At 53.0% G+C, this 16579-nt stretch overlaps 1 protein-coding gene across 1 annotated transcript; it reads right to left on the reverse strand.

Annotated features, from left to right (window-relative positions):
- Nucleotides 1-11473: 11473 nt before the first annotated feature.
- On the reverse strand, nucleotides 11474-12610 carry TEX44 (testis expressed 44). Its single transcript, XM_055345802.1, has one exon. It carries the CDS (start codon nucleotides 12608-12610, stop codon nucleotides 11474-11476), a length of 1137 nt encoding a protein of 378 aa, XP_055201777.1.
- Nucleotides 12611-16579: the final 3969 nt, after the last annotated feature.

The raw sequence follows: 16579 nt of genomic DNA on the forward strand, positions 1-16579 counted from the left end.
TTTTTAAATTTATTTTTATTATTTTTAAAGATTTTATTTATTCATGAGTGACACAGAGAGAGACAGAGACACAGAGACACAGGCAGAGGGAGAAGCAGGCTCCACGCAGGGACTTGATCCCGGGTCTCCAGGATCACACCCTGGGCTGCAGGCGGCGCTAAACCGCTGAGCCACCCAGGGTGCCCCCCAAATAAATAAAATCTTAAAAAAAAAAGTCTGTCCCCAGATCAGATATTCTCTATTGTATCATTCTGTTGTTGTTTAATAGAACTTCTAAGTTGGAAGTTATCGCATTGTATTTTTGGTTGCTTTATGTCTGCTCTGTGAAGGCAGAGGTGTTTGCCTGCCTTATTCTGCTTTACCCCCAGGCTTAGAACAGCATCTGGTGCATAGTAGGTCTTCAGTGAAGATCTGTTGAGTGAAGAACAGTGAAGAACAGTGAAGAACAACTGGTCTAGGGCAATTAAAAAGGTGGGAGGGACCCATAGATGCCTCAGGTGGGTAAGAGACTTCATAGACTAGTGTACAGGAAGTCTAGCAGGGAGCTGTCCTGGGGTCACCTCCGTGGAAGGGTCGGGGAGGTGGCAGGAGCAGAAAGAAGGAGAAGTGGGACTGCAGACCCACCTGACCCTTGAGGAGCTCCCAGGCAGGGGAGGTCTTTTACCATTGTCCCCATTGATCCTAGGGTGAAGATGAACCCAATGGGCTGAGGCAGAGATTCCTTCCCCTGATTCCCCGAGGGCGAAGTGAGATGTACCATGGGTGTGACATAGACTTTAAGAGGCTGTAAACACGCCCTTGACTTTTGTTCTTCTATGTTGTTTTAATGTTGATTAGTGCCAAACCTTCATCAATCAGCTGCTACATTTCACATTTCACCATCTTACAGAGATGCCTCATATATTTTTTCAAGAGCAAGTGTTCTTCAGCTGAAAATAGAGAACCAAACATCTGGCATTTGCATAAATGAACATTTCTGGAAGTAGTCTATGATTTGGTCCTTTGGTGGGAAGGTATTGGACACATTCTCTCCATGTGATATCTGCTGGGCCTGAGGACCCCTAGCTCAGTTTATGACGAATGGGTGGTTAAGAAAGTGCCCCCCAAAGTGGTTGGCCACAGCATGGGGAGAAGCTAACAGATGAACCCTGACAGAGGGAACACATGGACTCTGCAGGAAGACGCCTTGCTGGGTGTCTAGGGCTTGCCAGTCGGGTGGGGCGGGTTTGGGAGTGTACAACCCATGCAGTCACTCAAGGCCCCAGAGCTTGGTTCAATGCTCTATTGTCATCATCTTGACATTTTTTTTTTTTAAAGTTTATTTAGGGGCGCCTGGGTGGCTCAGTCAGTGAAGCATCTGCCTTCTGCTCAGGTCATGATCCCAGGGTCCTGAGATCCAACCCCTCATCAGGCTTCCTGCTTAGCGGGGAGCCTGCTTCTCCCTCTCTCTCTGCCTGCCACTCCCCCTGCTTGTGTTCTCTTCCTCTGTCAAATAAATAAATAAAATAAGTTTATTTATTTTTAAGTACTGTCTACACCCAACATGGGGCTAGAACTCCTGACCCTGAGATCAAGAGTTGCATGCTTTTCCAACTGAGTCAGCTAGATGCCCCCCACCCCTATCTTGACATTAATACTTTTTGAACAAGGGACCTTGCATTTTCATTTTGCCCTAGGCCCCACAAATTATGTAGCTGGTTCTGAGCACCAGCTCTGGTTCCTAGGCCAGGGGCCGTTCCCAAGGAATCCTCTGGGGGAGTCTGGAGAATCTGGGTAGGAGGTGCGCCTGGGTGCATCTTAGAACAGGTCCTGTCTGTGAAACTAGGATCATGGAGCCTGCTTCACCCAGAGGAGAGGAGAAGACGAGGGCTTCAGGCTTTTCTCAAGTGAGGATCAGGCTGTGGAAATTCACTGCCTGGGAAAGATGGTCCAGAGGCTGCTCTCTCAGAGATACCGGATGCTTCTGGTCCTCAGAGCCCCTGGTCGGCAGTCAGACTATTGACAAGAGATGTGAAGGTTTATAGGGACGGGGCAGATGCCTCCCTTGGGTGGGACAGGTGAGTGGCCGGGGCTCCTGGGCAAACAGCGGGTCTGGACATTGATGCATTCCAGTTCTTTGAGACCTGGACCCAGATATCCAGGTCCCTGGATCCAGCCTGGTCTGGCCCATTGTGCCAGGGGAGGTGGTGGTGGCTCCCTAGAGACAGACTGCGGGAGGCTTGATGTTATCCTCTTGTACCAGGTGCCATTAGTGGGAAGGGCCTGAGAGGCCTGGCTAGCCTGCATTGCCTAAGTCTTGAGAGCCCGTTACAGCCCCCTGTGGCCCTAGGGGCCCTCCTGGCAACCTGAGGCCAGCTCTCAGGCCCACATTTGGGTCACTGCTTTGTTTTTGCGCACCTGATGGTCTTTCTGCTCCTGCTGTGTCTTGTTCCTCACCTTCTTCCACTCCAGATTTGAACCTTATCCTCTCTCCTCTATGGCTGATGTCACCTGCCTCAGTTTCCGCACATACGCGTCACTTTCACCCTCTTGCAGTTCGTCCTTAGTGGGCAGGACTGGGGCCTGTTTCCTACATTGTCCCTCGGTCATTCTTGAACAAGGGGACCTCTCATTTCTGCATCGTGCTCCCCGCCCCTCAGATTATGGAGCCCATCTGCTGATGCGCTCTCCAGGGCACGGAGGACAGGTAGGGAGGCGCTGGAGATCGGAGCGCCCGGAGTGCTGTGCTGAGCGCCTACTGTGTGCAGCGCGGGGGGGTGGGGCGCTGCACACAGAAGCCCCTTTCTTCCTCCAGTTTACCCAGGAGGGCGTTTATAAGTAGGACAAAGCCCGCCGGTGCAGGGCCTCCCCCTCGGGCGTGGGGAGGGAGCCGGGGCGGCAGGAGCGGAGGAGGGGCGTCCTCCCGTGGGGCGCAGACGCCGCCCCGCCCGGGTCGCCGGCCTCCGGGAGCTGAAAGGGCCTCTGTGTTCTGTCCCCCGCCTGCCCGCGGGCCAGCGGCGCATTTCCTCGGCTGCGCCAGACCCCGGAGGCTCCGCAGCCCCTCTGGGGACAGACACAAATAGTTCCCGGCCCAGCTGCCCGGCCAGTTACCTTGGGAACCAAACTCAATCGCCTGACGTCACCGGCCGTTGCGTAGCAACCGGGCCAGGCTCCCCCTCCCGCGGCCCCCGCCCGGCGCGGAGGTCTCGGTCGCCGGGGACACGGCGGGGCGGGGCTCGCGGTCCTCGCGGTCCTCCAGGTCCTCCAGGTCCTCGCCGCCCCCCGCCCGCCCGGCCGCGCCCTCGGGCCCGCCCCGAGCTGGGCCCCCCGCGGCGGAGGGGGGCGAAGGGGGCCCGCCCCGGCGCCCCCCGCGCGGCCCGGGGGACCCTCGGCAGCAGCCGCCCTTCTCCCCCAGAGGGAGGCCTTGGTGCGCCCCCCGCTCCCTGCCCCAGTTTTCGGGCCAGCGGCGTTTGAGGCCGCGCGACCTGGGCGCCTGCTCTGGCCCCGGGCAGCAGGTGGCAGGACGGGGCGGCTTCCCTCCCCGCCACTCCGGTCGCCCAGGAAATCTGTCGCTTGGCCACCTGCCGGGGGGGGGGGGGGGGGGGAGGGGACCCCGGCCAGGCTCGCGCCACTCGGCTCCGTCCTTGGCTCGTCCCTGGCTCGTCCCGGGTTCGCTCCTCCGGACCCTGGCGTCCGCGCCGTGACACCCGCTCCTGGCCCCGGCTGCGGTCCGACCAGGCCACCCCTGGGTGAGGGCCGGGGGCGCCCACCTGAGCGCCTCGCTTGAGTTTCTGGCCTGGGCCTTGTTCTTAGGCTGCTCTGTCTCCCTCCCATCTCTGTTCCACACCGTAGCCGGGCATTACGCGCTGAATCCCAAAGCCCAGAACCATCCAGGGGCCAGCGATTATGATCTGTCCCTGAGTTAGGGACAGGTGAGGCTAGGTAGGGAGAGATGGATAGGGGGCTACCGGATGAGGCTCAGGGAATCCCCCAAATGCTGAGGGAACCAGAGATAAGGGAACAAAGCCAGGTCACCCTGCCCTAGCTGTATTGGGGGGGGCGTGTCTTTTTTTTTTTTTTATGACAGTCACCTGTGACCAACAAAGACTAATCAGACCCTAAAAAGAAGGAAGCCATTAAGGATGTTATCACCAGTCCTTCCTCAAACCAAGACGTCACAAGAATGCTAAGGCCACCAGCTCCCTGGTCAGTTCTAAATAAAACACTGTCAGTGGAGGCCCTGGCAACCCTTTCCGGAGCCCGCTCGCTCCTGAGAACTTCTTCTGTATCCTTGCTTAGTAAACTGTCGCTTTACTCCCCTTTGTCCTCGAGATTCATTCTTTGGCTCTGTGAGACAAGAACCTCTCTCTCCCGCCTCACCACCATGCCCTCCCCTCATCTGCCTCAGCTTACCCATCTTTGGCCAGGGGTCCTCCTCCTGCTAACTTCCTCTCCTTGCTAGAGGACCTTGCTTACCTTGTTCAATTTCAGTATGGTGGAGGCCATCTGTGGGACGTGTTTTTCCTCACCAGAAACTGTATTTTGACAAGTACTAATAAAATGCAGGTGGTCAGAGGCAAAACCAGGTGTTTTAAGTGAACCCTATTTCCTCATTGGTTGATATTTAAAATTCAGAGTTGCAAAGGAGCATTTTTTAATTCATGGAGTACAGTTGAGAATGCCTCAGATCTTTCTGAAGCATGTGGTCAAAGGAAACTTCTGCGAAAGGTAGTTTTTATCTGAAGAAACACCCCCACCCCCCCACCCCCCGCATTCAGTTGCAGGGGTGGCTGGGGAGAGGTTGGAGCAGTACCACCTACAGTGAGGACAAAGGAAAGCCAAGAGGGGACAGACAGGCTTCCTTAACTCCTTCTCCTCTCTGGGAGGGACACAGCTCAGAGTGCCAAAGCAGGGAGTCTGCTTCTCCCTCTGTCTCTGTCCCTTGTTTGTGCTCTCTCTCTCTCAAATAAATAAATAAACAAATAAACATATTTTTGTCTCTGCCTCACCCCTGCCTACTTCCTGGCACAGAACTTCTAAAGCTCTTGGAATTCCCTAAGCAGTGAGAGGGATGTGAGGAGCATATTTTGTTATTCATACTATGCCCCTTTCAAAGATACCTGAGTTTATGCGAATTGACTCTTGGAGATGGGGGGCTGGTCACCAAGGAGCCAATCCTGGAATTAGAGAGGTAAAACCCTCAGCACCCCCTCTCCCATCTCTGGGAAGAAAAGAGGGGCTGGGTATTGGGCCAATGATTTAATCGGCTGTGCCTATATAATGGAATTTCTTTCTTTTCTCTTTTTTCTTTCTTTCTTTCTTTCTTTCTTTCTTTCTTTCTTTCTTTCTTTCTTTCTTTCTTTCTTTCTTTCTTTCTTTCTTTCTTTCTTTCTTTCTTTCTTTCTTTCTTTCTTTCTTTCCTCTTTCTTTCGATTTTTTCGATTTTATTTATTCATGAGAGACAGAGACACAGGCAGAGGGAGAAGCAGGCTCCCCCTGCAGGGAGCCCCATTCGCGACTAGATCCCAGGGCTCCAGGATTACCCCCTGGGCTGAAGGCGGCGCTAAACCACTGAGCCACCAGGGCTGCCCTATATAATGGAATTTCCATAAAAACCTTAAACAGGAGAGTTTGAAGAGTTTCTGTGTTGGTGAAGGCTCCCACGAGTGGGATGGCGGTACACCGCAACTCCTGGCAGACAGAAACTCCTGTGCTGGAGACCCTTCTGGACCTTGCCCTGTGTACCTCTTCATCTGGTTGTTCATTTGTATCGTCTATGATATCCTTTATAATAAACCAGGGATAGTGTTTTCCTGAGTTCTGCGAGTTATTGTAGCCCATCATCCAACCAGAGGAGGGAGTCGTGGGAATCCCTGACTTGGTAGCCAGGTCAGAGAGAAGAGCGGGTACCTAGGGACCCGGTACTTGCAACTGGCACCTGAAGTGGGGCAATCTGGTGGGACTCACCCCTTAACCTGTAGGGTTTGTGTTAGCCCAAATGACCACCAGAACTGAATAGTAGGACACCCAGGTGGGGGTCTGCAGAGAATTGGAGAACTGCTTGGTGTGGAAAACCCACACATTTGGTGTCAGAAGTGTTGTGGGTGGAGAAAATTTTCTTTGAACCCCCTTTTCTCTCATGAGGGCCTCCCAAATCTCCAAGCCAACGTCTCCGCGGCGGGGCCTCGGCCTTCTCCCCAGCAGAGGGCGCACCCTCCACTCTTAGGGGCTGGACGCTCAAGATCCTGGCAGCCTCGGAACTGGGGCTTCCTTTTAGCCCGGAGGGCATCCACCCTTTCATTTAAATATGTAAATATGTATTCTTAAGATCTTAGTTTACTTTTACACTTTGTTACATCCCCCTGGGGGCACTGCCCTTAGCGGTGGTCACTTTCTTTTGGAGACGCTCTTTCCTGGAGAGAATCCGGGCCTTGTCCAGACAAACCTATAAACTTGACCACAATCACATGGTGACTTTAACCAATTAGCCAAGTGGCTGTAAACGAAACAATAACATTGTTTTGTAAGTACAAAACAAATAAAAACACTGACAAACATTTAGCCTTTTTCTTTTTACCATTCTCAAGATGGCATCAAATTTCTAACTTTTCTCACAACAAAGATTCTATTTAAAAACATCTTTGAAGGGGCGCCTGCGTGGCTCACTTGGTTGAGCATCTGCCTTCTGCTCAGGCCATGATCCCAGGATCCTGGGACTGAGTCCCACATGGAGGTCTCTGCTTAGTGGGGAGCTTGCTTCTTCCTCTCCCTCTGCTGCTCCCCCTGCTTGTACTCTTTCTGTGTCAAATAAATAAAATCTTAAAAAACAAAAAACAAAAACCAAGCATCTTTGGGGATGACTGGCTGGCTCAGTCAGCTCAGCGTCTACCTTCAGCCCAGGTCATGATCCCAAAATCCTGGGATCTAGCCCCGCATCAAACCCCACATGAAGCTCCACATCCGGCTCCCTGCTTGGTGGGGAGCCTGCTTCTCCCTCTCCTTCTTCTTTTTTTTTTTTTTTTCTCCCTCTCCTTCTGCTGCTCCCCCTGCTGGTGCTTTCTCACTCTGTCGTATAAATAAAATCTTTATTTTATTTTTTAAAAAATTATTTATTTATTTATTCATGAGAGATGCAGAGAGAAAGAGAGAGAGGCAGAGACACAGGCAGAGGGAGAAGCAGGCTCCATGCAGGGAGCCCAATGCGGGACCCGATCCAGGGTCTCCAGGATCATGAAGGCGGCGCTAAACCGCTGAGCCACCAGGGCTGCCCAATAAATAAAATCTTAAAAAAAAAATCTTTGAACTTTTGCCACAGTTTTAATTTGTAGGTCCCCTTCACCGCCCCCCCCCCCGCCCCACACATCTTAGATGGGAACAAAACTGGTCACAAGTTGGGTTCTCTGGAACGCAGGATCTGAGAGCCAGCGGGTGGAGGGGAGTGGAGTCTGCAGTGAGAACCCCAGGTCCCCCCCCCCCCCCCCCCCCCCCGGCCAGCCCCACAGGCATTCCAGAGCTGGAGTTGGACGGTCATACCATAGACTCTGGCCCAGACTTGGTCACGATGTGGGGGACAGCTCTCTGAAGGAGCTGGCACTGAAGGCCGACCCTTGACTGTGCCCCCAGCAGCAGGGGGAACAGGTCCTTAATTGAAGGGGATGGACGACCCACCACAGTGTCCACTGTGCCACAGGGAGAGGCCACAGTGTCCCTTCTGCTGTGGGCCGGGACTGATCTGCGCCCTTCCCTTCGCCAAGCTGCAGCTCCTGTGGGGCTCAGAGGTCACGATGTTGGGCCGGTCCCCCTGGAACTCAGCCTGGCCTAAAAGTCTCTGCGCAGAACCTCTGCTTGCAGGCTAATCTCTCAGTGGCAGACAAACACCCAAAAGGGTGGGTGAAGCGCTGGAGAAGTGCTGGTGGTTGTCAGGTGTGAGCTCTGGCATGTAAAGGAGAAAGAGTGGGTCCTTCGGCTCAGGTCATGACCCTGGGACCATGACCCCATGGGGCTCCCTCAGAGCCTGCTTCTCTCTTTCCCTCTCCCTCTGTCCCTCCCCGCCCTGCTCCTGCTTTGTCTCCCTCTGTCTCAAATAAATAAATAAATGGGAAAGAGTGAGGGGGTTCCAGTTCCGTGGGGGTGAATTAATGACTTTGTCGAAGCTTCAGTCTCAACACCAGAGAGTTCCCTCCATTCAGCCACCTAGTTATTCTTTTTTTTTTAATTTTTAAAAAAGGTTTTATTTCTTTATTCATGAGAAACACACACACACATACACACACAGAGACAGAGAGAAGCAGGGACACAGGCAGAGGGAGAAGCAGGCTCCATGCAGGGAGCCTTATGTGGGACTCGATCCCAGGACCCCAGGATCATGCCCTCAGCCAAAGGCAGACGCTCAACCGCTGAGCCACCCCGGCATCCTCCACCCCATTATTCTGACCACTGCTGCTCCTTTCTCCCCCTTCCATGCCACCTTCTGTTCCCACTACCTGCTTCTCCCCCGTAATGCTTCCCTTGTTCCATATTTGGCCACCCAGAGGCCCACATGGGCTTAGGCTGGATCACCCCCCTGCTCTGCTCCTGAGTCTCGGGAACCGCTTCCCTCTTGCCTGGGGAACCAGGCCTTTCCCCCAAGTTCCTGTCTGGGCCCTTTCCTTTCTGGCTCTGGCCTTCTTATCCAGAGCTGGGGTGCTCCCACTTCTGTCCATGTGTCACCCTCATACCCCAGTGTGCACGCCTGGCCTTCTCTCTGGGTGCACTAGTACCTGGATGCCTGGGTGGGGGGCGGGGTCCCACCTTCAGAGAAGATGTGCTGCCAGGAGGATTTGCAACATGACTGTTTATTGGGCAGTAAAGAGGAAGGCCGGAGCAAGCAGGGAAAGTCAGTCCTTGGCAATGAATGGTTCCATAGAAGCCTCTGTAGTTAGAATCACAATGATTGCAAACACACGCAGCACTCAACTGCGTGCCAGGCACTGTGCTGTGAACTTGGCGCATTAAACTCACGTGGCCCTCAGGGCTGCCCGATGCCATAGGTACTGTTATTATTGACATTTTAGGGATAAGGAAACTGAGGCACAGGGAGATTAAGGTAACACAGTTCATAGGAGGTAGAGCAGGATTGGAGGCAGCAGGGCCCCCAAGGGCACACTCTTACAACTCTTCAACACGCAAAATGGTGTTGGTCTAGCAGCCCTTGTGGAGGAGGAGCCCTCACTGCCGGGCTGACCCTGGTGCCCCCCCCCCCATTCCCCTAGGTGGGCGTGAGCCTCAGTGATTGGTGCAGGAGGGAGCATGGGGCCCAAACCCATCACAGCTGGTAAGAACAAGGCTTCTGTCTTTCCAGGAAGGTGGCTCAGCCACCAGGAAAATAGCCTGCTGGGGCGGGGGAGGGCGGGGCAGGGGGCAAAGTTGCAGAGATGGAGCCCTGAGGACAGGGCCCAGCCTGGGTCCAGCAGCTCCCACCTGGTCTTGGTGCTTTTCGGCTATTCCCAGCAGCTGATCTGGCTGAGTTCGGTTTCTGTCCCTTCCAATCTTTCCTTCACCTTGCCAGTCTCTCTCTGCCAGACAGTGGCACTTACCTGGTTCAGAAATTGTGGAAAGCATTTGGGGTCTACCCTGGCAGCCTGGTCACCTGTTCTCGGCTCTGGGTTCAGCTCAGGTTGAGCTGCCCACCGCCCTCCCACACCTGCCTCAGCTTGTGTTCCTGTCCCCTCTGTCGGGGAACACCACCGCTCCTCTCTTTTCAGATTTGACTCAGTTGCTCCTCTGGAAGACCCTGATTACTAGGATCTGAATTGATGATCTTCCTCCCCTGAAGTTTTTGCTTTCATTATGAAGACAGTTCATGTCTCACCTACTGGAAATAGCAGCTTCTGGAGAAGAGGGAGTAGACACACCTGGTCTGTCTTTGCATCCCCTTGGGGCCTGGTATCGCACTTCCTCGAGGGAGCCATCAGCGGGGTAGGGGTGGCAAAGGTGCGCCTCTGGGTGCTGGCCAGGTGACATCAATCACCCTGCAGGCCAGGTAGGTCTCTCTAAAGAGGGCAGCTGGGCTGCTGGTTGCTTTGAAAAAATAAGGCCTCTAGGTTTTTTTAAGAGAAGCAGGAATCTATTTTTTTAATCTGTCACTTTATGTTAAAAATCTCCTGCCTTTTAAGTGTTAGCAATTAACACAAGATTTGAGAAACACCGTATGGGACAGGCAAATACATTGGTGAGCCAGTTTCAGCCCAGGGCTCCCACTTGGAGACGGTGGAATGAACGAAACCATGGCCAGGGCTGAGGCAGGGAGGGGTGCAGGGTGCGACCTGCACAGGCACCAGGGGCGAGAGTGGGGTTGATGTGCCACCGGAGCTCTGCTCACCAAGTCACCTGCCTCGTGTGGCACGGTATGCAGACAGAGGGTGGGCTGGTGGCTTTCTAACAACAGGTGCTCCCTTTCCAACGGAGACATTTATAAAGAAGCCTGGGTCTATGGTGACCGGCTTGTCCTAGTTTGCCTGGAATTTTCCTGGTTTTTTTTTTTTTAAAGATTTCATTTATTTTATTTTATTTTAATTTTTATTTATTTATGATAGTCACACACACACACACACACACACACACACAGAGGCAGAGACACAGGCAGAGGGAGAAGCAGGCTCCATGCACCCAGAGCCCGACGTGGGATTCGATCCCGGGTCTCCAGGATCGCGCCCTGGGCCAAAGGCAGGCACTAAACCGCTGCGCCACCCAGGGATCCCTTTTCCTGGTTTTAAAATCTGAAAGTCCCATGTCCCAGGAACCCTTCACATCCCAGGCAAACAGGGATGGTTGGACCCCCTACCTAGACCCCTTTTCCTGCCGTGTCCCCAGTCTACTGAGGATAGTAACAGCACGTGTAATGTGTGAGCTCATTAAGTGCCAGACACCATGTGTTAGGCCCTGCAATGTTTTCCTTACGTCTCGTAAACATCCTCATGGTATGGATTCCTTATCTATCCTACTGGGGAGAACCGGAGATTCAGAGGGTAAAGTGACTTGCCCAGGACCAGTAACAGCATGAGGGTGTGAACCCACACCGGTCTGGCTCTGACCTCTCAATCCCACTTAGAGAGCTCCAGCAGGTCCCCCCCAACAGCCCCCGATGCCGGTAGGGCACCCCCCCAGCCTGCTAGGCCAGAAGGCCCTGGGGAAGGGTCAGGCCTTACTTCCTCAGGAACATATGTACGTGGTTGGAGGTCTAGCCAGAGTCAATGTCTGCAAGTCTGAGACCCCTACACCTGGCCCTCCAGTCCTGCCAGGCTATTGTGTTTCTGGACTTTAATCTCCAGCCCCCCCAATTGGACAACCCGAGAAGCCCTCAGGGGGGACACCTTTCCGTGCTTAGAAAATAAACGCTCTCCAGTGCTTTATTGCCTGATCTGGGGAGAGCCGGTGAGCGCAGGGGCGGGCAGGGGAGCAGGCATGCGGGGCTCTGGGCTCTCAGAGGCTGCCGAGCCGGTCCTCCAGGGCTCCCTTACTGGGGTCTAGCCGGAGTTTGGGCTGGCATGGCCTGGTGGGGAACGAGGTGGCTGGTCAGGTAGCGCACGGCCGAGCGGACGCCCTCTAGGGTCCTCTGTTCCACCCTCTCCAGCAGGTGGGTGACAGAGCGCAGGGCCAGGCTGGTCCCTGCCATCAGCCCAGAGGAGAAGGTGCTCCCCAGGATACTGGAGACAGAGCGCAGGCTGGGCCCTGGGCTGTGCAGCAGGTCTGTCACCGAGCTGTGGCCGGAGGCCAGCAGGGCCGAGGCCATGCCCACGGTGGTCTCAGACCACACGAGGACGTCTGCCAGGGAGCTGATGGACCCCTCGCCTCCGCCCAGCAGGCTGGTCATGGAGCGCATATAGCTGTCCTCCTCGTTGGCCATGCAAAGGCTGGAGTCGAGGGACCTCCCCCCCAGGGCCACTTCTTGGGGGCTGGGCGAGGGCGGGCCACTGCCTCCTGGAGCCACTGAAGGCCTCCTCAGGTCTCTGGAGCGCTCCCCCAAATCCCCTTCGGTCAGTCCCTGGGACTCAGCTCCTGGCAAAGCTTTGGTGTCAAGGCTCACGGGCTCCAGACACTCAGGATCCGCCTCCATAGACTCGGTGGCACTGGTGTCCTGACCACGCGGCTGACTAGCCGTGTCTGCAGTGCTCCCCATGGGCTGGGCATCCACGGTTCTGGAGGGCTGCACCTCAGTACTTGGGGTGGTTGGGGCTGATTCCTGTTCTCTGTCCGGGATGCCTGCCGATTGTGGGGTCTCTTCTCCCGCCAGGGAGTCACATTGGGAGGTCTGAAGGCCCTGAATCATCCTGGAATCTTGCCCCTGTCCATCCCATGCTGGGTCCTGGGGGCTTGTGGACATTTGTAGAGTGTTTGAGGCCTCTCTGGGCTCCTGGCTGTGCCCTTCAGCCACTGCATAGCTGTCCTGTTCCCCAGATGCTGATGTGGGTTTGGAGGTCACCGACTCGACAGAGGCCTGATCTACATCCTGCTGTTCAGGTGATGCTATGGCACCATTAGCCGCTGGTCCCACCTGATTTTGGGACCCCGCTCCTGGACCATCCGGGGATCTGCTGTTGCCGTCTGTGGGGATGCTGGCAGCTCTGGCCTCTCTCGAGGGCGTGGTGGTCATCTAGGTCCTCTGTCACTTGCGCTGGTTGCAGGAGTGGCCACAGCCCTGCCGGGCCAAGTTGTTCAGGTGGTGACGTCACAGGGGGCTATAGGCAGCTGGCGATGTCATAGCTACTTGTACAGCAAGGGTCCTGAGCCTCTGGAGTGGCTGTCCTAGTGGGCTGAGTCCGCAGGACAATCTATAGCTGAGTTTGCAGGTACATCATGAAAGAGAGGCAAGTTTTTTTTAAAGATTATTTATTTATTTATTCATGAGAGACAGAGAGAGGCAGAGACATGGGCAGAGGGAGAAGTAGGCTCCCTATGGGGAACCCGACGTGGGACTCAATCCCGGATCCCGGGATCTGGACCTGAACCAAAGGCAGACGCTCAATCGCTCAGCCACCCAGGCATCCCAAGAGAGGCAAATGTTTTGGGAGAAAAGTGGATATATATAGGTACAGGTGCTGGTGCCCACAGGAACCATGGGACACAGATGTTGATTTATCATAAATATTCTAAGGAGCCAGCCCCAGTACCTGTCTGCTGTCACCATGCTGGTGACTGAGGACCCGGATTTGGCCAGTCTTTCTGCAGAGTCAGTTTCCCAGCAGTGGTGAGTTGAAATGAATGAAGGCTGAGGGCCTGCACAGCCCCTGGCAATGACTGTCTTTATTTTTTTTTAAGATTTATTTATTTATTCATGAGAGGCACAGAGAGAGGCAGAGACATAGGCAGAGGGAGAAGCAGGCTCCCTGCAGGATGCTCAACTGCTGAGCCACCCAGGCATCCCAATGACTGTCTTTGGTGTGGGGTGCCATAGACTGAATGTTTCTGTCCCACTCCAAAATTCAGAGGTTGAAAGCTAATCCCCAATGTAATGGTATTTGGAGGTGGTTAGGTCGTGAGGATGGGACCCTCACAAACAGCATCGGTGCCCTTATAAAAGAGCTGCCTGGTGCCCTCCTCCATGTGAAATGCAGCCAGAAGGCAGCAATCTACAAACCAGGAGGCAGGTCCTCACCAGACACTGAACCCACGTGGGCCTTGATCTTGGACTTCCCAGCCTCTAGAATCGTGAGAAATAAGTTTCTGTTGGGAGTGCCTGGGTGACTCAGTCAGTGGAACACGTGACTCTTGATCCTGGGGGTGGTGAGTGTGAGCCCCACATTGGGCATAGAGTTTACTTAAATCTTTTTCCAACGTTCATAAGCACCCCCCCACCTGCCCTGGTCTATGGTGTTTTGTAATAGTGGTCTGAATAGACTGAGACAGAAATTTGTGCTGAGAAGCAGGGGGCTGTTGTAGCAAACACTTAAACATGTGGACGCAGCCCTAGGACTAGGTTATGGGCAGAGGCAGGGAGAGTCTGAGCTGTGGGCTCAGAGAAGCCTTCAGTGCTGTGAGGATGTTTAAGGATGATTCTGGAGAAAGCTAGAAGGGAAGGGAGACCTCTGGAGTGAAATCCTCAGTTTTCTCAGAGAACCTCCAATAATCCTGAATTTACTTTTTTTTTCTGAATTTACTATTGATAGTAAAGGCATTTTGATACGATCTCAGGTGGAAACAAGGACTGTGTTATTGGAAACTGGAGGGAAGGTGAACCTTGTTATAAAGTGGCAAAAAAACTTGGCTGAATTGCAATAGTGTTCTAGTGTTTTCTGGAAGGTAGAGCTTGTGAGCAATGGAATCGGAAGGATTTGAAGCAATTTCTTCCTTTTTTTTCCCATTGAGGTATTATATTTACATGTATGTATTACATCCTTAGAAAAAGGATCCCAGAAGTTTCCCTCCTGCGTGCGTGTGTGTGTTTAAAAGATTTTACTTATTTATTCATGAGAGACAAGGTAGAGACACAGGCAGAGGGAGAAGCAGGCTCCATGCAGGGAGCCCGACGTGGGACTCGATCCTGGAACTCCGGGATCACACCCTGTGCCAAAGGCAGATACTCAACTACTAAGCCAAAGGCAGACGCTCAACCACTGAGCCACCCAGGCATCCCCCTCCGGTGTGTTTTCATCTTGCTCCTTCATGGTCCACGATGCCAACTGGGGTTGTCAGTACCATGAAACCAAACTGGTGGGACGGGAACAGATTATTCTGCTATTTTTCTAGATCTTTGGGGTGGTACATCAAGTCTGAGGCTGATCATTCCACACTTATTTAACCTGCCCTGTGGGGTTCACAACAATTTTCCCACCCCTTGAGAATCAATGATTTCAAATTTGCCAACGTAACTATGCTTCATCATCACAGTTAGGAACCGGATGATGACTTTGGAGCATGGCCTAATGAAAACCTGGTATTTGCCTCTCTTTTCTGCATCATTAATGCTCTTGAGAGCATCTACCAGGACACTCATGCGCACCATTATGGTGGCATGAAAACAGCAGAAATTGAAGCAATTTCTAAGCAAAATATTGAAGGTGTGGCTTGGCTGCTTTGATTGTTTATAGTAGACTTCGAAAGGAGGGAACTAACTTAAAGATGGAATTATTAAGCTAAAGGGAATTAGAACTTAAAGATCTAGAAAATTCTCAGTCTATCCATACTGCAAAGAATGAGAAAGTGTGTATTTTTTATGGTTTCAGGTCTCACACTTAGCTCTTTACATCTTGCGAGGTTTTTATGTATGTGTATCATGTTAAAAAGTGGTCCAGTTTCATTCTTTTGCATGTAGCTATCCAGTTTTCCCAGCACCATTTATTTTTTTAAAAGATTTTATTTATTTATTCATGAGAGACACACAGAGAGAGGCAGAGACATAGGCAGAGGGAGAAGCAGGCTCCCCATGGGGATTCTGATGTGGGACTTGATCCCAGGACCCCGGGATCCAACCTGAGCCTAAGGCAAATGCTCAACCACTGAGCAACCCAAGTGCCCTATTTTCTGTTTTGATTACCAAAGCTTTGTTGTATATCTTAAAACCTGGGATTGTGATGCCTCCAGCTTTGTTCTTCTTTTTCAAGATTGCTTTGGCTATTTGGGGTCCTCTGTGGTTCCATACAAATTCTGCTATTATTGGTTCTAGTTCTGTGGGAAAATGCTGTTGGTATTTTCTTTTAAGATTTTATTTTATTTATTTGAAAGAGAGAGAGAGAGCACGAGCAGTGGGGAGGAGTGGAAGGAGAGGGAGAAGTAGACTCCTGCTGAGCAGGGAGACCAGTGTGGGACTTGGTCCTAGGACCCTGGGATCATGACTTGAGCCAAAGGCAGACGATTAACCAACTGAGCCACCCAGGTGCCCCTCTGTTTTTTTTTTTTTTAATTTATGATAGTCACAGAGAGAGAGAGAGAGAGAGAGAGAGAGAGAGAGAGAGGCAGAGACACAGGCAGAGGGAGAAGCAGGCTCCATGCAGGGAGCCCGATGTGGGACTCAATCCCAGGTCTCCAGGATCAGGCCCTGGGCTGAAGGTGGCGCTAAACCGCTGAGCCACCGGGGCTGCCCCTGATGCTGGATTTGTAGGAGGGTGTCCTCGGTGTGCAGGCTGCCAGCGGCTGTGGGCCAGTGCAGAGACGCTGCTAGTTACGTAGTTGTGGTGAACCTCAGGCCTGGGCCCTGTGGGCTCCTGGGTCCTTCTCCGAAGGGATCTCCACAGCCTGCCAACCACATCCTGGTTGGTCAGGCCTGCAGTGGGGGCATGGGGTCAGCCCCACTGACACAGAAGGCCTGCAAGTGGTATCGGAGTAGGTCCCTGAAGGATTTTGGGGTGCTGTACCCCAAAGAAGACAGATGGATGCTGGGTGGGGAACACAGACAAGATCCACTCGACGGTGAGCGCAGACACAAAGAAGAGACTCCACTGGGGAAAAGCTGACAGGAAATAAAGCAAATTGCCCAAACGCTATTCTGATTATTGTAACAAAATCAGAAAATACATATAAGAAATAATAAAAGGGGCACCTGGGTGGCTCAGTCTGTTGAACTTCCAACTCTTGATTTTGGCTCAGGTCATGGCCTCAGGCTCATGGGGTCAAGCCCTGGGTTGGG

Source organism: Nyctereutes procyonoides, unplaced genomic scaffold (genome assembly GCF_905146905.1).
Source record: "Nyctereutes procyonoides isolate TBG_1078 unplaced genomic scaffold, NYPRO_anot_genome, whole genome shotgun sequence".
Lineage (NCBI taxonomy): Eukaryota > Metazoa > Chordata > Mammalia > Carnivora > Canidae > Nyctereutes > Nyctereutes procyonoides.

What these genes read in the sequence shown, in the direction of transcription:
- TEX44 (XM_055345802.1), bottom strand. Translation starts at nt 12,610, where the DNA reads ATGACCACCACGCCCTCGAGAGAGGCCAGAGCTGCCAGCATCCCCACA.